The 25,749-nt window shown below is 45.0% G+C and overlaps 1 protein-coding gene across 6 annotated transcripts in view; it reads right to left on the bottom strand.

Moving 5' to 3' along the window:
- Positions 1-3,411: 3,411 nt before the first annotated feature.
- The window catches only part of KDM6B (lysine demethylase 6B), an 823,670-nt gene continuing 801,332 nt past the window's right edge, over positions 3,412-25,749 (bottom strand). For all 6 annotated transcript variants that reach the window (XM_086946061.1, XM_086946060.1, XM_086946064.1 and 3 more), the window contains 6 exons: positions 19,981-20,095; positions 19,604-19,791; positions 18,771-18,912; positions 18,142-18,268; positions 6,121-6,291; positions 3,412-5,384 (listed from right to left, as the gene is read on the bottom strand). In XM_086946061.1, coding sequence (XP_086802187.1) covers positions 5,361-5,384; positions 6,121-6,291; positions 18,142-18,268; positions 18,771-18,912; positions 19,604-19,791; positions 19,981-20,095 — 767 coding nt within the window. In that variant the 3' untranslated portion in view covers positions 3,412-5,360. The remainder of the gene's footprint in view (positions 5,385-6,120; positions 6,292-18,141; positions 18,269-18,770; positions 18,913-19,603; positions 19,792-19,980; positions 20,096-25,749) is intronic.

The following is a 25,749-nucleotide window of genomic DNA, read 5'->3' on the forward strand; positions in this document are numbered from 1 at the left end:
TGACCCTGTGCACATGCTCCTCTTCCTGTGGGATTTCTGCTGTTACACCCACCTCTTTTGAAGGATCCTCTTTGCTGTAGAGCTCCCATTGCTCTTGCAATCTACTTATCCTACATTTGTTGGAGTGATTCGTCCACCTTCTTTCCAAACAGTGCCTCCCCTGTGAAAGGTCTGTTAATGATGGAGGTTTGAACCTCCTGCTTAAATCTAGAAATTCTTAGCCAGGCATGACTTCTCAAGGTTGTACCTGTGCACATTTGCCTGCTGGCAGTGTCAGCTGCATCCAGTGCAGATTTAAGGCATGTGTTAGCTATGCTTCTGCCTTCGTGGACAAAAGATTTACCTCTCTTTTTGTCCTCCTCTGGGAGTTTGTTGACGAGTTCTTCGATCGCATTGCATTGCTGGTGTCCATATCTGTTTGGTAGGACATTAAAGTTTGCGATGCGCCACTGTGTCGCTGCCTCCTTTTCCATCTTCTTGCCCACCATCTCAATTTCTAATGGTGGTCCACTGTTATAGAGAGCATTTGCCCCTTTCCTGGCTGTGGTAACGATGATGGAGTAAGGTACAATGTTTCCCTGAATATATTTTGGGTCCTTGGAGGAGGCTTTGTACTTCTTCTTGACCCTGGGTGTCACTCCCTTGCTTGAGGCTGGTTCTTTAAATGCTTCCTTGCCTTGGTCTAGAATTCTTGGCAGCATTGGCAAGTATTTAGTCCCCTTGTTGGCTGGGGCTAATGTCTCCAGAAGGAAACATGTATCGCCTTTTTCCTCTTTGAGTGGAACTCCAAAAGTGTCTGCTGCCCTTCTAACCAGTCCGCTGTAGAAGGCTATATCATCTGGTGGTGATGCCTTCGAGGGATAGCAGCAAATATCCTCTTCGGGGCTTTCGATGTCTAGGTCATTCCATGTGTCGTCGAAATTCTCAGTCATCCTCCTCTTTGGGAGCATGTGTGTATTCCTTGGGATCTTCTTTGCGAGGTTCTGGAGTTGGTGGAGAATCAAATATCCTCATCTTCCCCTTCGGCATAAACGTTGTCTTTTTCGGCAGCTGGGACCTTCGTGATTTTGAAGTCCTTCAGCGAAGCGTCAAAATCTTTCTTGTTTTGGAGAAGGGTTGCCATTTCAACTTCGAGTCGCTGCCTCTTCTTTTCGACCTTGAGGGCTCTCATCATCATCAGAGACCAGAGACTTTAGTTTCTTGCCTGTGCTTGCCTCTGCTTTCGACAGCGTTTCGCTTCCCTTAGGGGTCTCGTGTTCGACTCTTGTCTTCGGCGCATTGTGCGATTTTCCCTCAACAATCTCCCTTGGTAGGGTCCCGTGGGGTTCTTATGATCGCGGCTGGCCTTCGATCCCCTTTTTTTTCCAGCGTCTGGGCTGCCTTAGTCTGTGCCTTGCTGTCGTGGCCCTTTGGTTCCGACGGATGTTTATGGTGTCTTACCTTCTCTGTCTCACCCGGGGTCTTACGGGTGTGTGAATTTTCGGAGTCGCCTTCTAGAATTTCAACGTCCGGGCCTTTGTGCGTTGATTCTGCCTGGTCTCCTTGGTCTTTTTTCATCACTGGAAAGGCCTAGGTCCTTACGTGAAATTTTTTTCGAAGTCTGTGACATCGTTGTGAAGTCGGCCTCCCTCTGCTTTTGGCGTATCCTGAAAGTTTTCGGTTGGCCTCACAGTCCTTGTCCTGATGGCCCTTGGGCAGACAGAGGTTGCACATGTTGTGTGGATCACGTTGGGCGAACTTGTGGTGCCACTAGGGGCAGAACTTGAAGGGGGCATTTTCCATGGCCCCTTCCTCGCCATTTGTCGACTCTTGTTTCCTTGTGCCGTTCTCGTAGTTCTGTCCCTCTCTCCGGTATCTATGTCAATGGACGGTGGAGTTTAATAGAAATATTGTCCTTTTCTTTCCTTGTTGGGGCTTTTCCTGAAAAGAATTTCGGACACTCCCGTCTGGCTCCCAGACCCAACGGGGGGAAAAAAGAATCGGAAGATGGCTGCCACGTACAACGACCAACAGGGTGCCGTCTGAGGTCACACAGGGGATGTACCTGGCACCAAATGGTGGTCGACGACACCCAAAACAGAAGTAAAAGAAAAAAACTATTCCAAACCCAACCACTAGATGGTGGAATGGATGCACAGCATGTGAATTCCGAAAAGGATTCACACAGCAAAACCTCTCCATGGAGGTTGGACAGTTTTTCAAAGATAATTATTGTAAGTATATCCTAAGTTTACTTTTGGTGCCGTTTATTTCTTTGGAAGTCAAAGGCTTTGAAGAGTTTCATGCAAGTGATGTTGAATCCTTTTGTATATGACTAGGGTGCATTCTCTTTCCCTTACAATGTGGGATTCTGTGGGACTTATAAGCCTTCCGGGTTTTATCAGCGAGATGGGATTATCATCTTAATTAAAAGTTGATGAGGTGTGAAAGTCTTCAACTCCATCTTGTTTTTCAGTGCTCATAGTTAAGTCTTTGTTCTAGGTGTACATTATTTTGATAGATCACAGTTAAAAAAAAACTGATACCAGAGGTAGAAAAATGTAAACTAAGGTGGAAACTATGACTGTGTACGTTTGTTTTAGGTCCATGTCATCCGTCGCACACCTAGCAAAAACTACAGATTTCAAATGAAAAACTATAGAACGCTGCATTTGCAGGAGTGCGCAGCACTTGTTGGATATCCACTTGATGTGTTAACACCTCTATTAGATCTGGAGCTTGAACGTTTTTGTTTAATTAACCTCACATACCTGAAAATATTACAGAAAATTACAAATCTGAAAAGATGTATTTTTTCTTCTAAAACGTCCATAACCCCCTCCGTGATGAAAAAATCACTGTTTAATACTATATATTTACTCTCCTACAACTTGATATAAATCCAGGGCAAAAAACATCATAAGCTTTTGCGTATGTGTGGTTCAATGTGGAAAATTCAACAGTCGTAAACGATTCTCATTAGGGATATCTTTGGTCAGTGCCACAAATAAATACCAAAAAGGTCAAAGCCAATCACTAGTTTTCATTTTAATCCCCACCTATGTGAGTATGTCCTGCAGGGCTTGGGCTCTCGCAACTGACCCCTTTAAACTATAGATATTAGCAGCCCCAGGTTATTACTGGGAGGTTCACCCATTTGGGCAACCTCTACGCCCTTATGTATATTTTATTGCATATTAACAGGTGGTTAGACTTAAACATTCCTGTAAATAATCTACTTTGGGGCTCTGGCAAGCTGTTCGTAGTTCCACTTTTCCCAGCTAGGTTTATTCTAGTCAGATAAGACTACCTGACCAATGTTTAGTAATATCTCTTGAGCCTTCAGAATGTTCTGCTGAGCCCAAGAATTGAAGCAAGTACGCAGAAATAAAGTCTGTGAATTCACGTTGGAAGAATAGAGTAAGGAAGCAGTCAGAATACAAGACAGTTTTATTTTTATCAAAAGCCTTTTTCCTCTTTATTCATTATTAATATTTTTAATATCACACAAATTCACAAAAAAGGTCAACTCCACTGGCTCAGATTTAGTTATGGTGAGGGTTAAAACAGTGCAGTTAAAAAAGAAAGAATGGGCAGTGGGAAGGGTTGAAGCCTGTTTATGGTTGCATTGAATAAAATACCAGAAACGAAGTTAAAATCATTGCAAAACAGACTAAATTGTCTCCAGGCCAAAAATTAAAGTAACCCAGAAACTTGCCTTTACCTTGATCTGATCGTTCTACACGCCCCACAAAACATAGGTTTATTTCTTTACACATTCTCTCGTTTTATGTGTACAAAATCAAATTCACCCACCCCTGCCCCCTCGTTATACAGTACAGATATCTACCCCCCCCCCCCCCCCCCCCTTTCCGGTTGCCTTCCCCAGTATGAACCAGTGTGATAGGGAAAGCATCAACATAGGTGAAAAGTGTACAAGGGGAGGCAATGTCTCATTGGATAGGGGGAGGAATGGGGAGAACCAAGGCTTTAATATATACATAATAGCACCATTTGAAAGAAGAAAATTTACCCATACAAATATGTTTTTCTTGCCTTTTTAAAAGTTCACACAGTATCGCAGATCCAACAATTGTTTCATTCTAAAATAAACACTCCCTTAGAGGAGAACACAAAAAAAATTATTAAAAATCAGCAACCATAGAGGGGAATTCAAGATACTCATCAATAAATAGAGAAGGGAAAAACATACCAAAAAGTTGGGACCCTTTTATAAATAAAGAAATTGTACAAAACCGCAAGGAGGTAATAATGCACAGATGCCAAAGTGGGGGAACAGGGTGCTACTCTCCATTTCTCCCTTCAAACGTGAAGATAGAAGGGGGAAATATTTAGGAATGCAACAGACCTGAAGTGTTCGCATTCCCTCTTTCCGCCAACTGCTCCTCTGAGCAGAAGATGGAGGTGAGCATTTGGGTGCCAAAAAACACGGAGAAAGGTAAAAAATATATATAATATATATATCTATCTACATATACATACATATATATCCATTCATATCCATAGATATTTATAGATATATAGTTTTATATTAACACGACAGGGAGCCACCATATGCTTTTGATATAAACAGATGTAACAATTGTCAACAAAAGGAAGGGGGGGCATTTTTTTTTTAATTCCAGCTTAAAAAAACCCGTATTTCTTTTGCATTCTAGCATTTTCTTAAATTGAAAGCAAACAATTAATGCTTAACTTGTCCCACCTTCTATTCACCCTATATACTCATTTGTTTCATTCTGATCTTATTAACTTATAGACTTATCTCAAGGCTGATATGGTATTGTGCCATCAACGGACATGAGTAATGCAATCTTAATTTAGTCATCCCTTTTGTCCCTCTCCACATTTTCCCGTCCCATGTTCCATTGAACACAAACCTACATTGGAAAATTGTGATGTTAAAATACAGTGTGGAATAAATATTCACAAAGAGGCCCCCAGTTTATTGGCCACCTGCCTCAGTGACAGGAAGCACAGTAAGACAGCGTTTCGTTTGCCACCCACTGACACAATAGAAAGTTGTTGCACGCCGCCGCATGTCTGCAGCGTCCGTGCGCACCATGATTTGCCACTGGCTTGCGTAGGGGTGGCGGTGAAATAGGGCTCCACGACAGGGTTTGTGTAAACAAAGTCTATGACACGCTGACCATTTCCAGGGGCTTTGCTGGTTCCTCAGAGAATTGAGGTGCAGAGTACACAGTTTGTTAGGTAGGATCCACATGTAGGTGACTCCAGCGGATGACCACCAGTATGAATCCCGCCTCAGATGAAAGTGGCTGAGCCACCACCACCTCGTTTTCAGCACCTATGATCCTGAAGAAAAGCAGAGACAGCTCGACTGGGTATGGCTTTAGGAATCACCAAGAACTTGTGGATCCAGTCTAAAGAGAAATAAAGAGCACAAGTTAATGATTGAAGAGTAGTAATAACTTGAAGCACACTTTTGTTGTTAGTAAAAGTCATAGATAACACGTGTTTCTATTACTGGATGTTGCCGTTAGCATTGCACAAGCTTGTGACCAGCACATCATTTCAGATATCAGTAGAACGTATTTCACTCTCTGAGCCACTTTGCAAATATTGTTTTGGGTAGCTTGGAAAAGCAATGTGTCATACATCAGCAGTACTATTACCTGCTGTTCTATTAGTAAACCTCAACCTTGAAATGTAGCACTACCTTTTATGGAGCCCCACAAATCTCTGGCACTGCACCCCCACCCAGATCTACAAATTTGAGATCACAATATCATCTTTGGTGTATCCTGCCGGCGAAATTACATACATGCATGTTTAAATTGCATTTATATAGCACTTATTACTCCTGACGAGGCTTTGAAATGTGTATTGCATACGTGTTTATGGTTACTGGTCATTTGGGTAACACCCAATATGCCACTGTTGTTTCTCCTTGAGAAATGTAACTCAGCCACCAGGGACATGCGAGGCAAAGTTAACCAGCCTTCATAAAGGTCTTCGCTGCAAACATCACCTATCCATTTACTGAACCCTCTAAATTTGGCACATTAGCCATAGACTGAAATGTCCTGGTCTTCCCTAGGCAACCGTGTACTTCATTTTCAGCAGCAAGTAAGCACACATTCTCTCAGAGGGTCTTACCAAGCTGAGGGTGTCATAGCTCTGCATTAGCTCCTCCATTTTGTATTGTTCTAGCACCACAACATTATGAAGGCTGGAGCTGCGGGCACGGGCGCAGACCTCGCAGTGCACCAAATAAGAGTTCTTGTTCCCGTTCTCACTTGTCACGAAGAGAATGTTGAAGACCTCCAGCTGCAGTGGAGAAGCACAAAATATGGGCCCAAGGAAGAAGAAAAACAAATGATGGATGAAAAGAGAGAGGGGAAAAAATGTTAATAGCGAAATTCTCTTATCACAATTCCAGCTGCTCTTCACATTGCCCTTCCTATGATTCGTTCAGGATACTAAAGGGTCGAGTCACAGTGTGGAATTCCGCTGAAGCAGATTGCGTGTTACAGCCTTCTGAGAATGATGCAAACAGAATCATAGCGTAATAGTGATTTCTAATCAGTGTACCGTGTGTATTATAAACAGTCAACACCATTCCAGCTACCCCAACATTTTAAGAGGACAAGACTTGCAGTTCTGTAAAAACAGATTGTTTCTATTCCATCAATCCCAGTCATGTTTTCCCTAGTTCTTTCAGTCAAAGGAAGCATGTAGTTTAGTTTAGAGCGGGAAAGGAGAATCAAGTTTGGTGGAAGTGTTGATTGGGTACGTGTGGAGAAAGACTTCTAGAAAGGACTTAAGGAGAATCATTTTTGTAGATAATGAACAAGTTACTTACCTTCGGTAACGCTTTTTCTGATAGATACAGTATCTGCCTGTGGATTCCTCACCTTGTGAATATCCCCTTGCGTCAGCAACATTCGGAAATTCTTTTCGTAGCTTTGCGCCGACGTTGACTTGGACGTCATAGAGACACGGCATCGCACGCAACTCCGCTGAAGTCACCGACGCCCATAATAGGCCCTCGCCGGCGTGATGACATCAGTTCCACCCTTTTTTCCGTGCCTTCGAGGCACACGGACGGACCAATGACAGTATATATATATATATATATATATATATATATATATATATATATATATATATATTCACTGAAAAAACCATAGGTTTGACACCAGTTATAGTTAGCTGGAAATTTTACAGACATAAAACCATTGAAATTCCCACGTTATAGTTAGTTGGACTCAGTATAACTTGCGCTCCTACAATGCACTGCTGAAGACGTCACATATTACATCACTCATGACAAAGTCAGTGACATCACTCGAAGACTCTGCAAGGACAACAATGTGCAATCATCCGGACCCAACACTAGGCGGCGATCTATGCACAGATATGAATTCAGCAGCCCACATGCCTCGAACTCCCACACGCCCTAAGATGCAGAGAAGAGAGCCAGGATGAAGTGTGCAGATTGGAGGGGGATAGGCACAACCCCTTCCCACCCTCACCCATTCTCTATGAGCCGACGCCGAGACTCGAAGCTGGCTCCCCAACTCCAAATTGGGCAGCTCTGACCGTCACTCCACATAAAGTTGAAGCATCAAAACGCTAAGTGAAAACACACAAAAAAATTCTAATGCAGTCTGGACTATTCTTACGTTTTTAGGGCTCGGGCCTCCCCTACACGTAGTGTAGGAGGAGCTTGCGAGCTCTTTAGTATTTAGAAAAAAAAAGTTTCAGAAATGACTGCGGCTGGGACATTCCTTAGATTTCTATGGCACCTGCCTAGTGATTCGTCTTCGCTGTGCTGTGTTTTCAGTAGCGTTGACGTGATAGGCTGTATGCAATGTACGCGTGCCCGAGTTGGCATTTTCTGTGCGCGAACGAGCACGGGAGAGTGATTATTCTTAATTAGGAGCTGTCAGAGTGCCCGTGTAATGCAATCCAGATGATGCGAGCGCGTTCACAGCGGTGAGCGCGTTCAATGTAAAATGACGAGAGGCAGCAGGCGAGGCTCACAGAAGATGACTCATACATGCTCGTCCAAACTGTAGTTCTTTTTTTTTTTCGTCTCTGAGCGTGGAATGCGGCCGGATTGCCAGGTGTCCACAGAAAGCTCGACTAGCCGAGATACTGGTGACAATACACAAAGAGTTGGTAAAGGTTCTCAAAATAGTTATATTTCCCACTAGTTTAATGTTTTCAGAGCGAAACGGAGATTTTGCTGTAAAAAGTACTCGTTCATAAAGCCTGCACTGTGACTTGATAGCGTCCCTGTGTGCTGAGAAACACCCACCAGAAAAACTAACAGTCAAAGTGCGTGCATATGGAATACGGAGATTGGGCCCGGGTCACCGTAAATAATAAAACAGAGATATGCGCCTGGCAGAGTTCGTTATCCCCACTTTACCTTCAGTATCTGCTGCCGGGAGCAGCATTGCCCAGAGCAGGAGCGCCACCTTCTTGTCCATGGCTGTACTGCAGAGACCTCGGCACTGACGGCTCTTCTGGTTTTCTGAACAGTGGGGCGAATAGCGAGGACAGGAGCATTCCTGCGGCTGTATTTATTGTGCACATCCCCAAAACTCCTGTTTCCTGATTGGATGGAAAATGTTTGCGCTGCAAAACAGCGTTTGCAGGGAAACCCCCGATAACTAGGACCCATTGTTCCTATTTCACAGAAAGCCGCGAATTATTGGAAAAGGGAAAACCTTTATTTTCGTTTTCATAGGTTGCTAGTTTTCACCCGCAGCCCTTTACAACATCTATTGCAACATTTGAAAAGGCATTATAAGAAGCAATGCAGCTTTCGATTTTAGTACACCCCCCTCCCCCCCGCCAGTGGTCGAAGTGGGCAATGGGGATGGGAGGGTCTATGGGGCACGACGTGGCCATACTTTTTTAATTTTAGAAAAACGGTTCCCCAACTTTTGTGAAAAGACAACCGTCCCGTGGCAGGTAATTCAGACAGACAGTTGACACGCTTCCCCTGAAGGTAGGGCAGAAAGTCTCCTGTGCTGTGAAGCCGAAGCACAGACAGCTGAACAAGCCTTCTTGCCAGGGTGCCTGCTGCCTGGAAGAAATGTAAATGTGCGCAACCGGTCAATCTGCACATGTAAAGGGTGCTTGGAAGCTGGCTTTATTTGATGATATCACTTGAAGCATCCTGGTGAAATACAATTATTCTTTTTGAGAGGTATTGCAAGGGAGCTACCACCTATGCTGTGAAATGTGTGCTAAAAGACAGTTATAAAAAAATTGCTTCCTGCTGACACAGATTTATTCTTTTTGAGAGGTATTGTGAGGGAGCAACTAGGTAAGCTGTAAATGTGTGGTTTTAAGACAGTTATATAAAATAAATTGTACTACATACTGTCTTTGTATTACAAACTTCTATATTTTGGCAGCACTTTTTTAAATCTTGAACATTTTTGCACACTTTGTAACAGTCTATCTTATTCTGTGTGTAATGCAAGTTTAAAATAATGGCTTATATGTTCATTGTTTTTTCTGACATACTGGTACCTTGTAGCACTAAATATACACAAGCCACTATTCTCCAACACGCCACATGATTCAATTCTGTGGCTCTCTGGCGCAATTCATTAACTAATAGAGTTTTCATAATGTACAATTATTTTTTACTGATTACATTAACTTGCATTTAATTTTCATTTAAGCTGTGTGGTCTGAAGATGAAAGACCATAAAAAGTTGCAGAATATTTTGTTTTTTTAGACACTCCTTTGACCACCTCCCCACGCAGAGTAGTGAGGGCAGAGTGCAGAGGGCAGAGTGCAGAGTAGTGAGGGCAGAGTGCAGAGTAGTGAGGGCAGAGTAGTGAGGGCAGAGTGCAGAGTAGTGAGGGCAGAGTGCAGAGTAGTGAGGGCAGAGTAGTGAGGGCAGAGCGCAGAGTAGTGAGGGCAGAGTGCAGAGTAGTGAGGGCAGAGTAGTGAGGGCAGAGTAGTGAGGGCAGAGTGCAGAGTAGTGAGGGCAGAGTGTAGAGTAGTGAGGGCAGAGTGCAGAGTAGTGAGGGCAGAGTGCAGAGTAGTGAGGGCAGAGTAGTGAGGGCAGAGGGCAGAGTAGTGAGGGCAGAGTAGTGAGGGCAGAGTAGTGAGGGCAGAGTAGTGAGGGCAGAGTAGTGAGGGCAGAGTGCAGAGTAGTGAGGGCAGAGTGCAGAGTAGTGAGGGCAGAGTGCAGAGTAGTGAGGGCAGAGTGCAGAGTAGTGAGTGCAGAGTAGTGAGGGCAGAGTGCAGAGTAGTGAGGGCAGAGTAGTGAGGGCAGAGTAGTGAGGGCAGAGTAGTGAGGGCAGAGTAGTGAGGGCAGAGTAGTGAGGGCAGAGTAGTGAGGGCAGAGTAGTGAGGGCAGAGTAGTGAGGGCAGAGTAGTGAGGGCAGAGTAGTGAGGGCAGAGTAGTGTAGTGAGTAGTGAGTAGAGTAGTGAGTAGAGAGTAGAGTAGTGAGCAGAAAGTAGTGAGTAGAGTAGTCAGTAGTGAGTAGAGTAGTGAGTAGAGTAGTGAGTAGAGTAGTGAGTAGAGTAGTGAGTAGAGTAGTGAGTAGAGTAGTGAGTAGAGTAGTGAGGTGAGTAGAGTAGTGAGTAAAGTAGTGAGTGCAGAGTAGTGAGTAGAGAAGTGAGTAGAGAGTAGAGTAGTGAGTAGAGTAGTGAGTGCAGAGTAGTGAGTAGTGAGTGCAGAGTAGTGAGTAGTGAGTGCAGAGTAGTGAGTAGTGAGTAGTGAGTGCAGAGTAGTGAGTAGTGAGTGCAGAGTAGTGAGTAGTGAGTAGAGTAGTGAGTAGTGAGTAGAGTAGTGAGTAGAGTAGTGAGTGCAGAGTAGTGAGTAGTGAGTTGTGAGTAGAGTAGTGAGTAGAGTAGTGAGTAGAGTAGTGAGTAGAGTAGTGAGTAGAGTAGTGAGTAGAGTAGTGAGTAGAGTAGTGAGTGCAGATTAGTGAGTAGTGAGTGCAGAGTAGTGAGTGCAGAGTAGTGAGTAGTGAGTGCAGAGTAGTGAGTAGTGAGTAGTGAGTAGTGAGTAGTGAGTAGAGTAGTGAGTAGAAAGTAGTGAGGTGAGTAGAGTAGTGAGTGGAGGGTAGTGAGTAGAGTAGTGAGTAAAGTAGTGAGTGCAGATTAGTGAGTAGAGAAGTGAGTAGTGAGTAGAGTAGTGAGTAGAGTAGTGAGGTGAGTAGTGAGGTGAGTAGAGTAGTGAGTAAAGTAGTGAGTGCAGAGTAGTGAGTAGAGAAGTGAGTAGAGAGTAGAGTAGAGAGTAGAGTAGTGAGTAGAGTAGTGAGTGCAGAGTAGTGAGTGCAGAGTAGTGAGTGCAGAGTAATGAGTAGTGAGTAGAGTAGTGAGTAGTGAGTAGAGTAGTGAGTAGTGAGTAGAGTAGTGAGTAGAGTAGTGAGTAGAGTAGTGAGTGCAGAGTAGTGAGTAGTGAGTTGTGAGTAGAGTAGTGAGTAGAGTAGTGAGTAGAGTAGTGAGTAGAGTAGTGAGTGCAGATTAGTGAGTAGTGAGTGCAGAGTAGTGAGTAGTGAGTGCAGATTAGTGAGTAGTGAGTGCAGAGTAGTGAGTAGTGAGTAGTGAGGTGAGTAGAGTAGTGAGTGGAGGGTAGTGAGTAGAGAAGTGAGTAGTGAGTAGAGTAGTGAGTAGTGAGTGCAGAGTAGTGAGTAGGGAGTACAGTAGTTAGTAGTGAGTAGAGTAGTGAGTAGAGTAGTGAGTAGAGTAGTGAGTCGAGTAGTGAGTCGAGTAGTGAGTCGAGTAGTGAGTCGAGTAGTGAGTCGAGTAGTGAGTATAGTGAGTAGAGTAGTGAGTGCAGAGTAGTGAGTAGAGTAATGAGTAGAGTAGTGAGTGCAGAGTAGTGAGTAGAGTAATGAGTAGAGTAGTGAGTAGAGTAGTGAGTAGAGTAGTGAGTAGAGTAGTGAGTAGAGTAGTGAGTAGAGTAGTGAGTAGAGTAGTGAGTAGTGAGTAGAGTAGTGAGTAGAGTAGTGAGTAGAGTAGTGAGTAGAGTAGTGAGTAGAGTAGTGAGGTGAGTAGTTTGTAGTGAGTGCAGAGTAGTGAGTAGTGAGTAGAGTAGAGTAGTGAGTAAAGTAGTGAGTGCAGAGTAGTGAGTAGAGAAGTGAGTAGTGAGTAGTGAGTAGACTAGTGAGTAGAGTAGTGAGTAGAGTAGTGAGCAGAAAGTAGTGAGCAGAAAGTAGTGAGTAGAGTAGTGAGTAGAGTAGTGAGTAGTGAGCAGAGTAGTGAGTAGAGTAGTGAGTAGAGTAGTGAGCAGAAAGTAGTGAGTAGTGAGTAGAGTAGTGAGTAGAGTAGTGAGTAGAGTAGTGAGTAGAGTAGTGAGTAGAGTAGTGAGTAGAGTAGTGAGTAGAGTAGTGAGTAGAGTAGTGAGTAGAGTAGTGAGTAGAGTAGTGAGTAGAGTAGTGAGCAGAAAGTAGTGAGTAGAGTAGTCAGTAGTGAGTAGAGTAGTGAGTAGAGTAGTGAGTAGAGTAGTGAGTAGAGTAGTGAGTAGAGTAGTGAGTAGTGAGTAGAGAGTAGTGAGTAGAGTAGTGAGTAGAGCAGTGAGTAGAGTAGTGAGTAGTGAGTAGAGTAGTGAGTAGTGAGTAGAGTAGTTTGTAGTGAGTGCAGAGTAGTGAGTAGAGAAGTGAGTAGTGAGTAGAGAAGTGAGTAGTGAGTAGAGAAGTGAGTAGTGAGTAGAGAAGTGAGTAGTGAGTAGAGAAGTGAGTAGTGAGTAGAGAAGTGAGTAGTGAGTAGACTAGTGAGTAGAGTAGTGAGTAGAGTAGTGAGCAGAAAGTAGTGAGTAGAGTAGTGAGTAGAGTAGTGAGTAGTGAGTAGAGTAGTGAGCAGAAAGTAGTGAGTAGAGTAGTGAGTAGAGTAGTGAGTAGTGAGCAGAGTAGTGAGTAGAGTAGTGAGCAGAAAGTAGTGAGTAGAGTAGTGAGTAGAGTAGTGAGTAGAGTAGTGAGTAGTGAGCAGAGTAGTGAGTAGTGAGCAGAGTAGTGAGTAGTGAGCAGAGTAGTGAGTAGAGTAGTGAGTAGAGTAGTGAGTAGAGTAGTGAGTAGAGTAGTGAGTAGAGTAGTGAGTAGAGTAGTGAGTAGAGTAGTGAGTAGAGTAGTGAGCAGAAAGTAGTGAGTAGAGTAGTGAGTAGAGTAGTGAGTAGAGTAGTGAGTAGAGTAGTGAGTAGAGTAGTGAGTAGAGTAGTGAGTAGAGTAGTGAGTAGTGAGTGCAGAGTAGTGAGTAGTGAATAGAGTAGTGAGTAGTGAGTGCAGAGTAGTCAGTAGAGTAGTGAGTAGAGTAGTGAGTAGAGAGTGCAGAGTAGTGAGTAGAGTAGTGAGTAGAGTAGTGAGTAGGACATCACAGGCAGCAGCTGTGCAAGCTTCTTACACTCACAAGGAGACCACAGGCAGCTGAGGTGCAATCTTCTCCCACTCACAAGAACGACATCACAGGCAGCAGCAGTGCAAGCTTCTTACACTCACAAGGAGACCACAGGCAGCAGAGGTGCAAGCTTCTCACACTCACAAGAAGGACATCACAGGCAGTAACGGTGCAATATTCTCACACTCACAAGGAGATCACTGGCAGTACACACCACATGAACACACTCCATAACACACAGCAACAATACATTGGCATTTACAATGCCATTAGCTCAAACTCAAATAAATCCGAGCCCGATTGCATTTCTAATGCTTGTTTAAGAAATGGAGACAGGACAGCTGTGTTAAACAAGCCAGTCTGACTTTTTGTCAGGGGAAGTATTTGCTAATAGTTGGGCGATTTTGTACCTTTTGGCACCAGCAGTCCAAGAAAGAAAATAGATTAAGATCAAACAGTGCATGGGAGTTGATTCTGTGCTCGAAACCAGGAGCTCCGCAGGGCTGCACGGGAAGCTGGCAGAAGCCCGAAAAAATGTTTCATACCGCCTTCCTAGCTAACTTGACACACCCCAGTGCCTTTCTGAGGGTTTCCCTCTCAATATTTTTCGGGAAAAGACCACAACACTTTATTTGAAAAATTCTAATGTTTGAAATGGATTGGGGAAAGGTAGTCTGTAACGCAACTGGTGCTCATTTTAAGCGCTCCTTCAGGTCGAGTTTGCGCTATATAAATGTGCTAAAAAAAGCACACAAAAAATGAAACTAGGAGTCTGCCTGCAGAAAGATTATGCTGGAGTCATATTCAAAAAGATGTTATACCAGTATGCCTCCCTCACTGCTGACGTGTAGGGTAATATCGTTAGACGTCAAATACAGTATGGGTTTTAAGAGATTGCTTCTCTGGCATTGTAATTCTTTTCCCAATGTTTACATTCCATATAAATATATAATATTTTCATTTCAAATTCTTGGTTGTCATGGTTAATAGCTAAGAAAGGACGTTGTTTCTATGGAGCACCTATGCTTTGTGCAAAAAAATGGGTTCAAAGACACAGGGGCATGTGACAATGTTATGGAAGGGTAGAAACCAATGCAAGCAGTTTTTTTTGTGCATTTTTCTTGTAACAACCACACATGGGTTTTACAGAAAGAGCGCCTTGGCACCCCGTATAATGATGGCGACTGTGTGCTACATTGTGCGCTGTCATTCGGAGAGCTAGTCAGCCAATTATAGAATGCTTCCCTTTATGACAGGTGTGGGGTTGCCAGGCATGTTATTTATGCACTGCACCGAGCGCACCAGCATTTTGCGAGTGCCTTAATATAAAATAGCTAAATGTTTTCTTGCTTTGGGCAAAGATGGCTTCCTGAATGGGAGCACACTATTGTCTGTCTCTCTTCCTGCTAGCGGGCACTTGTGTTCGCCTACCTCTGCCCCAGTGTGTAGGCATGCCGGTCTGTCACGAGGCCAAACAAACTTCTAGAGGGTGGGCTGTGGCCTCTTGAAATGCAGCGTGTTGCCTAGCATTGACTGGCGCAGGAAAGAAGAAGAGAAAGCAGGGTTTCGTATACAACAAAAACAGTATTGCTGACTCTCCCCTCCCCCCAAAAAGAGCTGCCCGCGCATGCGCAGTACATGTAGCTTGCGTGTGCTCTGCGGCTCGTGTCCAGTGGTGGCGCGTGTGGACGGTGCAGGCAGCGCATGTCCCCTCCCGTGGTGAATAGGGAGCCCCGGCGCCAGAAAAGAAGTGTGGGAGCTGAAGTCACGGGTCCCAGGTAAAGAGCAGCAGATGGCAGTGCGGGGCTCCTGTGACTGAGGAGCGAGCCCCGCGTCGTGCTGCCAGAAGTACAGAGCAGGAGTGCTCCGAAACCACACCGCAGACAGCCGCCATTCAGGAGTAATCCCCCCGCAGACCGGGTGAGTGGGGGATTCTCCATTTGACCAGTGGTTGTGTGCCGATGAAGGCACGGTGCGCGTGTTTAAAAGTGAAAGTGCATGCTGGCTTGCGAGGACTGAACAGGGACAGGAGATGTGCATACGCGTGGCTGTACGTGCGCGTACACCTGCGCAAATCGCCAAAGCTGTGCGTGTGCCAATCTCCTGTCCCACTTCCAAGGCAAGTGGATAACAATAAGCCTCGCTGGCGACAGCGCTTCACGCTGCGACGCCAGGCTCGACCTAAAAAAGGAAACCGACAATTCTGGTTCCAACCTCTAGATGCGGAATAATAAACAGCTTGTGAAAGAAAAGGATTCATGCTGCAAAACCTTTTATTACAAACCTGTGAAATGTCCGACAAGCATGACGAATCTGTTATGAGATATGTATTTTTTAGGTCTATGGTGTTCATGTAATTCATTTTTCTCCAACTACAATATGACCTCTTGTAAAGTCGTTTGAAATGTTTGTGCCTTAATGAATTTGTTTATACATCTTTGGATTTATGGCTTTAATATAAAATTCTGTTGCAGTAAACGAAAATATGCAGAATGCACTCCCATATTTCTATTTGGGGTGGTACCTCTTGTGTTGCATCTTGCAGAAATAGTCCCATGGCCTCTTGTTCAAATATTTCCAAATGTCTATGTACATCTGTTACTTCGGCTCAATTGTTGGTAGCTTTAATTTTATTTTTCTCAAATTCTAGCCAATATCCACATTTTATAATGTGGTAGTCCATCATGACAGAAGCACATGTGTAGGTTTTTATTGATTCTGCCGCTGGCTATTTTTAATGCGCTACGGAGCGATGCTAAAAAGTCATTTGTTTGAAGGATTGGCATTTTACTTCATTGTTTTTTAAATAAATATATGTATCTTGATTTTCTTGTCACATTGTAATTGTATTGTCATTGCATTTATATAGCGCTTACTACCCCATACGAGGTGTCAAATTGCTTTTTCGGCGAGTCTGCACGCTACTCCAAAACCCATAAAGAATTAGTGGTGAATTAGTATAGTGAGATATGAAAGTAATTTGAGTGGTGGATAGGAGTCAGTTATTTATATAAAGGATAGCGGAGGGATAGAAGAGGGAAAAGGTTTGCATATATATATAGCACTTGTTACTCTGATGGGGTGTTGAAGCGCTTTTTCGGCGACTAGCACGCTACTCCGGAACCCATAAAGGATTAGTGGTGAATTAGAATAGTGAAATATGAAAGTATTTGAGTGGTGGATATGTTATTCAGTTATTTGGATAGAGAAGGGTAGCGGAGGGATAGAAGAGGGAAAAAAGGTTTGCATTTATATAGTGCTTGCTACCCCCGATGTGGTGCCGAAGCGCTTTTTTCCGCAAGTATCACGCTACTCTGGAACCCACCAAGGATTAGTGGTGAATTAGTATAGTGAAATATGAAATTTGAGAAGTGGACATGTTAGCCTGTTATGATTGAAAAGGATAGTGGAGGGATAGAAAAGTGAAGTATTTAGACTTTTTTTTGTTTTGGAGGTCATATAGCAGTAGGAGGCTTGGGATGAGTAAAAAGGGATGTGGAGGGGAAGAGCCAGAGGGTAGAGTTTAGAAACATGGGAATAATTTTTTAAGACCTATTCTGAGCCCTATATTGTGTCATAATTGCCAGTGGTAAATGCATATCTGCCACTACTAATAATCCACTTTCCAACAGTAGCACTACAGCACCACATCAGATTTAGGAGGTTTGCTGTGTCACTTCCACAACTACATTATTTTCTATAGGTGGTTCTTTCAGTACCAGTGGTTGGCAATGTTTAGTGCTGGACTTACTACAAAAATGCAGTTTGTGAATACCAAAAAGTAGTAAACTTACTCAGAAGTGCAGTTTGTGAATCAGACTCTTTGCCAAGTCCTTGGCTTGAAAAGAGAACAGGCATAAGCGGTTCTCAGCCGTTGGTTACAGAGCAAGACAGAACATGTATATCGGATCTTCATTGTTCGAAGCAAGCATATAGTTGCAGTTTGAACAAAATGTAAATAAAGTATTTTTGCAATGAAATAGTGTTTGAGACTGAAAGTAAACAACTATGCTGAAATGCATCCTATGAACTAGTAGAAGACGTGGACAAAATCTTGCCCTCCACTATGTGTAATCATGGTCTTCCCTGCACTTTTTGGTTAATCACTGAAATTCTGACATCTTTTCTAGAGTTCTCCCCATCATCTTAAAATTCACCAGCAGAAAAAATAATCTGAAATCGTGAGCATGTTTTGGGGCACCGTGGTCTTTGTGAGTCATTTGACTCCTGCCTTAGTTGATGCCCAGGATAAAACCTCCCAGTTTAAAACACTTCCGGCCCCAACCATAAGATAGCGGAATATTGCACAGTATATGAATCTAGAAGAGGATATAGGCAGCAAAAAAGTATAGGCAGGAATGTTTTGTCATGGTTCTCATTCTGTCTCACCATAGAGTACCTACAAGACTATTGTGTTGCACTATAGTCCTAGGAGCCTTTAACCGGACTCGAAGCAGCTGTCATATACAAAAGAATGAAGTCGGATGGAAAATGTAAGGTTGATGTGGGAAGTTGAATGACCACATCAACCACAGGAATTAAGTTCCTGATTCAAAACTGGATGAACAAGGAAGACCGGTAGAGAAACCTGAAAGCTTTGCTCCCTAAAACTCTTAAAATCACCTCCCCACGCAAACCAGCTGATGGTTTTGAAAAATTCAGTACGGCAGAATTACTCCCAGGATAGACTAATCCCATATTTTATACCAAATCAAGGGACTATGTTTCATTAACCAGCCATATTAAAGGACCAAGACCAAAGCACAACAGATTGGTTCCAATCTATGGCAGCGAGTACTCACGTCACATTCATTGCAATAATAGGCAGGTTCATCCTTCACACGGCTTTGGTAGACAAGCTTCTTCCCGGACTTGATGAGGTTGTCCCGCTGCACCTGGCAATGCTTAATGGACTGCATAAGAGTGTACCTTGATGTTTGGAGACAAGAAGAAAAAAACTAAGAATTAGCCCTGGCACTGCAGAGGTCAAACAAACCAGACTCTTCAGGCACTGTTGTGGAGCCACCCCAAAACCTATCACTTAAAAATACAATTGAGTGTACCAGCACCCCCTATTTTGATGGCTTCTCAACATGCCTCACTGTGGCTTCACCACCACCCTATTACGTCTCAATCATGTGACGGATAGAGATACCCGATCCTGACATGGCAGGTCTTAGGCCAGACAAGAGATAGGGGTACTACCATCTGGTGGACAGTGTTGTTGCCTCAGCCACTGCCTTGAAAGGAAAATGTTAGGTACCTTTGACTAAGTGATTCACATGCTGGTAATGCTAGGTGGCAAGAGCTTACTATGGCAGGCAATTGGTGCTTCTTAGTGCCTCCCCCTCCTCACAAAAATATAAAAGCCCTCCACAACAGGTCTTTCCCATACTGTCCTCACATGCAGATATCCTGTGCAGAAACTCACTTTATCATCTTGTATAGGTCCAGGTCAGTGATTTTCACAGTGCGAGCAACATTCCACGAGACATGAATCATGGGCACAATGGACTTAACTTTCTTCACCTCATTCCACTCATAGCGCTCCAGGGCCAATTGATACTGATAGGCTGCAGTGAAGAAGAAAAAGCACCATTATTCAAAAATAATCTGTTTTCTTCAAAGATATCAAGACAGTCAAGCACTACAAGTCTTCCCTTCTGCCATCAATTTCAGAATTCTAATTAACCCCAAGTGGAGGTTGGTTTGTAGTTAAGAGTAGCTGAGAAGAATTGTTTTTACACCATCTGATGGCATATTACTTCACTTTTTGTCTGTACGTCAATACAGTAATAATTAGTGAATGTGTCTTGAGGACCACACACACTGCGTGCCATGCCCCCAGAAACTGCCTGAAATATATGTAAGTTACCCCTACAACAGGCTTTACAGCCCCAAGGCAGGAGGCATTTTATTACCAGTGCGGTCATATCTGCATGAGCAGATATGCCCCTGTGCTGTCTAGTTCAATTGCTAGATAGTAGAAGTGAACAGGGAAGCGATCCTGAGTACATATACTGTGCACTGGTCATTACGAGTTTCCCAGCTACATGATCCCTTCACTGAAACCTGTAGTGCTTGGTATCAAACACCTTGTCTTAATAAATCCATACTGATGTCTGTAGTGGATTTATTAAGACATGCACTCACAAGGCACCTTAAAGTTGCCCCATGAAAACGTACCAACCTCTAGTGTGCTGGCTGACTGGTACTAAAGTAGGAAGAAGAGAGTATCAAACCAAATAACTATAAGGTACTCACGTGTGAGGGGACCCACATTCCAGGCAATGTTATTGCACCAGCCAGTAGCCTGGACCCAGTGAACTGTGCCAGCATTGATCCACACCAAATCGCCAGGCCGCTGCATGAATCTGTACACCGGGATGTTCTCCTTGTAGAGGTCTTCAAGGATAGGCCACCAGGAGCCAGTTAGGTAGTCTACATTGTGCCTTTAAAAAAAAAATATATATATATATTTTTGAAACATTCTATCACAAGTATCTGAGTTCACAATAATCCCCACTAACCTTTATTCCCTCCCCTGCCCGCAGTCGACCACCCACCTTCGTAGGTTTTCCTCCCTAGGTATCCCTCCACGCTCCCCACCCCCAGTGCAACATATTGCATATGGCTCTCACTTCTCACAGAAGGCGCTGATGGTCTCCCAGTAATGTTCATGAACTGCAAACCATTCGCAGTCCCCAGGCCCAATGTTAATGTTCACAGAACAAAAGTTATTGTTCTCCTGGTGTCCTGCAAAAGCCAGAGAAAGGAAAAGGTAAGCAGACAGTCAAAGGAATCAGTTTGCAATTCTTATAATCAATAGCATTAGTCTCAAAAGTTTGGGATACAAATAAAATTAAGTGAATTACCTGAAAAACTGGTTACTCCAGTATTGCAGCTTTCATAGATTTACATGCCTGAATTATTCCCCGTCATTGAGACAGGAGTCTCTGGTACATAAAAAAGCAATGCTTAGCGGTATAGCAAACTGAAAAGAGGCCTAGACCCATTTCCCTTTTGCAACTCATAGCCTTTGTTATGCAAAAAAGGACCAAACTTTTCCCTGAACCAATCAGAGCTCCTCACCCTCTAGAACACTCCTGAGAGAACCTTTTGCCCCTCCGATTTTCTACCGCACGTTGTGCTAGTGAGTCTCCTTTGAGCTCTGCTCAAATTCTTTGTTTTCAACTTCATTAAAGAACTTTGTTCTTAGGAATTCTACTGGATTCTGTTCTACTGTGGATTATCTTCAAAAGGATTATTTAGAGCCTGTGCAACTTGTTCCAAGAAGTTGCTGTAGGAAGGTACATCCTGACTATGGTTGCCCCCAACTTTTTGCCCTGTGTTTTAGCTGGTTTCGGACATAGTCGACCTGGGACCCTGCCAATCAGGACCCCAGGCCTACTGCTCTCTCTTTAAAATGGATTCCATGTACCCTAGGTGCATTTCCAATTGGTACTGGGCCACCCTATCAGACCCTGTAACTCAGGGCATGGGTGTACCCAGGGCTGCCAGGGGCTGCAGCATGTATTATGCCACCCCTGGCTGGCCTCCTAAATTTGACACAACTGGCTGCATGACAGCTGGGGCAAAGTCGTGTAATCACCCTTTGCTGTAGGTGTAGTATACCTATACCTAACCCTAAAATGGACACACAGATTCCTATCAGTCACTCCTATGGCAGGCCTTGACACTCCTGAAGGCAGAGTGCTTGGAATCGTGTGAGATGGTGCTCTGGCATGAGCTGAGCCTGTCTGCAGCTTGCGGAACCAAGTCCTAATAGCTGTTCCATGATATCGCATACCATATACTCTTAAGTGCATTATAATCCTCGCGGTTAAATGCTATCTTTGGTATTGCTTTATCAAAACATGTCGAGTAAGGTGTCATACGAATTGGAATACTAACCCCTCGCCAATTCTGGCGACGGGGTTAGCATTCCACCCTTCTAGAGGGACACGACATGTATGTAACTGTGAACCCCGGTTAAAGTTAACTGAAGCCTCAGCTCCACAAAATGGATGCTGCCACCACAGACACGAGTCTGACCCCCTGCAGCTGGGAGTCCTTCCAGTGAGGGGAGCCTGGACAAAGGGTTTCCTGTCAGGGGCGGTGCTAGCACCGTCCCAGACATGGTTTTGTGTATCCTGGGTAGGCAGGGCTTTTCAGGAAGGTGACTGCTGAGTGGCACCCCGGTGCTCACTACGCATAGGCCAGTCAGAACCAGTTCCAGGGGCACACCAGCCCCTGGCCTGGGGAAGTCCGGCAGGGGAGAGGGGTGTAACCACCCCCCTCCTGGTCCCACCCATAGGCAGGACCTAGTCACCGGGTCAGCCCCCTTTTTTAGTATAAAGATAGGAGCGGGCCCCCTGTTCAAATCAGATCATCTTTGGAATCAAGATACCACTTTCTTCGAAAGGACTTCACGATTTCTTCTTCAAGATTCTCCCTTGTGGCTAAGGAGTAGTCACCCTGCATCAAGCGGGCACCATCCTAAAGAACACTGCGGTCTGCTGCAAGTCCTTCATCACGAATCCGACGACCCAGCTCGACGAGACCCGGCTTCCCTGGCACCTCTGACCTCTACTCACCTCTACAGCCAAGCTGAGAACCGTGAGTGCGACGAGACCTCGAGGGACCGACGATCGCCAAGACTGCACGACATCTTTACTGCAAGCCCACCGTGTCCTCCACTGGTGAGTGCTTTGGGGTCCGAGAAGCCCCGACCCTGCGCAGCTCCAGCACCCAAGATCAGCCTCCCTGCATCTCCACGATCTGCGTGGGGCCCTTCTGCTGTTTGCTGTGCACCGCGTTGTTTGGCTACTAGCCGGCTGGCTTGTGGCCTTCTGAACGACGCCCAACGACTTCACGACTGCTGGTCTGGTTGCTCCAGGCTGGCCCTTGCTTCCTTGTTCAAGAGAAGCACCCCGGACCCTCCTGGTCCACTCCAGACGCCATTTTAGGTCCACCGCGTGGGCTTGAATTTGCCAAGGCTTTGTTGCCCAATCCTGGGTCCAGCGACGCCGACAGCTTCCATCTTCGTGGGACAGCTCGATCCTCCATCCTGGTCGCCGACAACGCCTCCTGGTCCGTGAGATCTTCGAGTCAAGCGTCACCCACTCACCTAGTCGAGGTGGCTACCATCCGGTGCCCTCCTGGTGCCCACTGACTACTGGCTAGTAGTCTCGAACTTGGTCCCCTCTGCTTTCAGGTGTCATCTATCTTCGAGATCCAGGCTTGGATCCAACTGAACTTTCTTCACTGGTCACCGGCCAGCATCTTTTCTTCCGGCTCCTGGTCCGTCTACGAGGATTCCCGACGTCTTTTCAGACCTATGCAGCTGCAGCCCCTGGGCTAGGTAACTTCGGCATTTCGGTGCCCCAGCATAGCCTCACTATCCAAGGGTCAGAATCTACTTTCGTTTTCTCCCTACCAGGTCGGGTTCGCCCGAGAACACTAACTTTCTAATTCCTAGCTACCATAGACTTTTGTCCCGCATCTCGCGTGAGAGTGCACACACTGCACCCGAGTCCCCTAGGCCTCCTAGAAGTAATCTAACGATTCCCTAGTCAAGTCCTAGCGATTCCAAAAGCTATTAGTACTGTACTTACCTGCTAGGAATTTCGCATTCCACTTTCAGAGTATATGGTTTTCCGTGCCCCTCGGGCATTTGTATATACTGTGCTAACTTAAGTATTTTTGTAAGAGTTTTGGTTTGTGCTTAGTACCCTGTCCTCATAAAGAGTACAGGGCTGTTGTGATCTTTAAATAAATAACTGTTTATTTTCATAACACTTGTGTGGTGTCCTTTCACTTGGTATTCAAGGGGTATATGTGTGGTAAACGGCTGGCTTAACACGCCCTCTCGAGTCTTTAGCCTTAGACTGCTCGTATCCACGCTACTAGGATAGCTGGTCTATAAGGTTGACTTACAACCAATCATCAATAAGGGTTGCTGGACTGATACATAGTGTTCACTAGAATAGTGAGCACTGCATATCAGGCCACCTTCTCACATTGGTGTCAGCGGTTGGGATTTGAGCTTGCTGTTGTTTTACCACACGTATCCTAAGAATATCTTGCTGAAAGATCACATAAGTACTGTTAGGTACATATAACTAAAGCTTAGAATACTCTGAGTTCTACTGAACCAGCTGTTGTAGCTCCTCAAGGCTTAGCACACCTTGGCTACAACTCTAGCAAGGGACCAGTAGGTAACACATAGTGTAGGTAGGTGCATCACTTACACCACACTAGAAGCAGTATGTCGGTCACAGGAGGAAACACTGAGTCTCCCCTTGTGTCAGTTGACCCTCCACAGGTCATCCCTTCAAAATATACTGCTCTTAGCTTCCATGAGATGAGACAAGTGTGTACTCTCAGGAAACTAAAACAGGGGTCTAACCCCACCACTTCCTTTCTGATTGGTCTCTTAGAGGCCTATGATGCCAGTAGGGCTGGTAACCCAGACCCTTCTAATCCAGATGGAAGTTTGCCCTCCTTACAGGGTCCCTTTGATATCCATCCCCTCCTTGAGGCAGATGTTGCTGAGGATGAGGATGAGTTATCAGGGGATGAGGCAGATAAGGGACAGGTAGAAGTCAGCAGACTAACCAGGTCCAACTTAAGCAGACATGAGCTTGGTACTGGGGGACCCCTGGGCCCACTCTCAGGTCAGCTTAACATTGGGAATGGACGAGTTAGGTCTCTATCAAGAGGCTCTAGCAGATCCTTTCGAACCAATGGCTCTCTCAACTCTTCTCACAGAGGAATGTCTTCCCCTAAGAGGAGAGTGTATGAAGCTGAAGAAAGAGCAGTCAAACTGAGGATTGAAAGGGAAGAACTTGCCCTGGCCAAAGAGAGACTTGCCCTTGCTAGAGAGCAAGAATTATGTGGGCTAGTTCCCACTGGTGGCAGCAATAAACCTAGCAATAGGGAAAGGAGTTTTGATAAAAAGCACCTGAATAAGATAGTGCCCCCCTTTAGGGAAGGGGATGACATCCACAAATGGATTACTGCTTTGGAGAGAGCCTGCACTGTGCAGGGTGTTCCCCAAAGTCAGTGGGCAGCTATCTTGTGGCTCTCCTTTGATGGTAAAGGTAGAGATAAGCTCCTCACCACAAGGGTGGAGGATGCTAACAATTACCAAGTCTTGAAGAATGTACTGGTTGATGGGTTTGGTTTAACCACTGAACAATACAGGATGCTGTTCAGAGACACCCAGAAAACTCAGTCTCAAGATTGGACTGACTTTGTTGATTGTGCCACTAAGGCTTTTGAAGGCTGGCTACTGGGTAGTAAGGTTACTGATTTTAAAGGATTGTATAATCTAATTATGAGGGAGCAAATCTTAAGTAATTGTCAGAACCAGCTATTACATCAGCACCTGGTAGACTCTGAGTTGACCTCTCCACAGGAATTGGGTAAGAGGGCAGACAAATGGGTCAGAACCAGGGTTAGGCCTAAAAACCAGGGTGGTGACCAGAAAAAGGAATCAACCAAGCCTCAAGAGAAGGGTGGGGATAAATCCACAGAGAAGACTTCCCTAGGGCCCCAAAACTCCAACAAGGGTGGTGGGTCCCAGAACACTCCTTCTGAACAAAAGAAACCTTATTGCCATACCTGTAAACAGGTGGGCCATTACAAAAGTGATGCCAGTTGCCCTAAAAATGGTAATAAGGGAAATACACCCCCAGGTAATACTCCTAAACCTCCTGTTACCACTAGTGGTAATCCCCCAGGTGGTGGGAGTGCCCCCAAGAATGTGGTGGGCATTACTTTGGGCCATCAGGAGGACTATGGCCTAGCCAGGTTCCCTGACCACACTCTTGTCTGTGAAACTGGCATGGGGTTTGCCAACTTCACTACTGGACCCCACATTTTGGGCAAGTATAGACAAGAAGTTTTAGTGAATGGTCAGAAAGTTGAGGCATTCAGAGACACAGGGGCCAGCCTCACCATGGTGAGTGACCATCTGGTCCCCTCTGCTCAACTGACCCCTGGTTTTTCTTATCAGGTGACAGACATTCATGGAATGAAAAGAAGGCATCCCATGGCAGTAGTCAAGCTCAGCTGGGGTAATGTCACAGGGCCCATGAGAGTGGCAGTGACAGATAACCTACCTGTAGATTGCTTACTAGGGAATGACCTGGAACTCTCAGCATGGGCTGAAGTGGAGCAAGAAACTCATTCCAGAATGATAGGCCTATCCAGACAGGTTAGTGGGGCAGTAATAGCTACAGCCCCAGTCCAAGCACCATTCCTCCCTGAAAAGGTTGGAAAGGCAGTGGTAGCCACTGCCCAGGCTCAGACAGACTTTTCAGAACAGGATAGGAGGGCTGTGACAGTCACAGCCCAAACACAAACTGAGTGCCCTCCTGAAAAGGTTGGCAAGGTTGAAATGG

This window comes from Lissotriton vulgaris, chromosome 12, assembly GCF_964263255.1.
Source record: "Lissotriton vulgaris chromosome 12, aLisVul1.2, whole genome shotgun sequence".
Lineage (NCBI taxonomy): Eukaryota > Metazoa > Chordata > Amphibia > Caudata > Salamandridae > Lissotriton > Lissotriton vulgaris.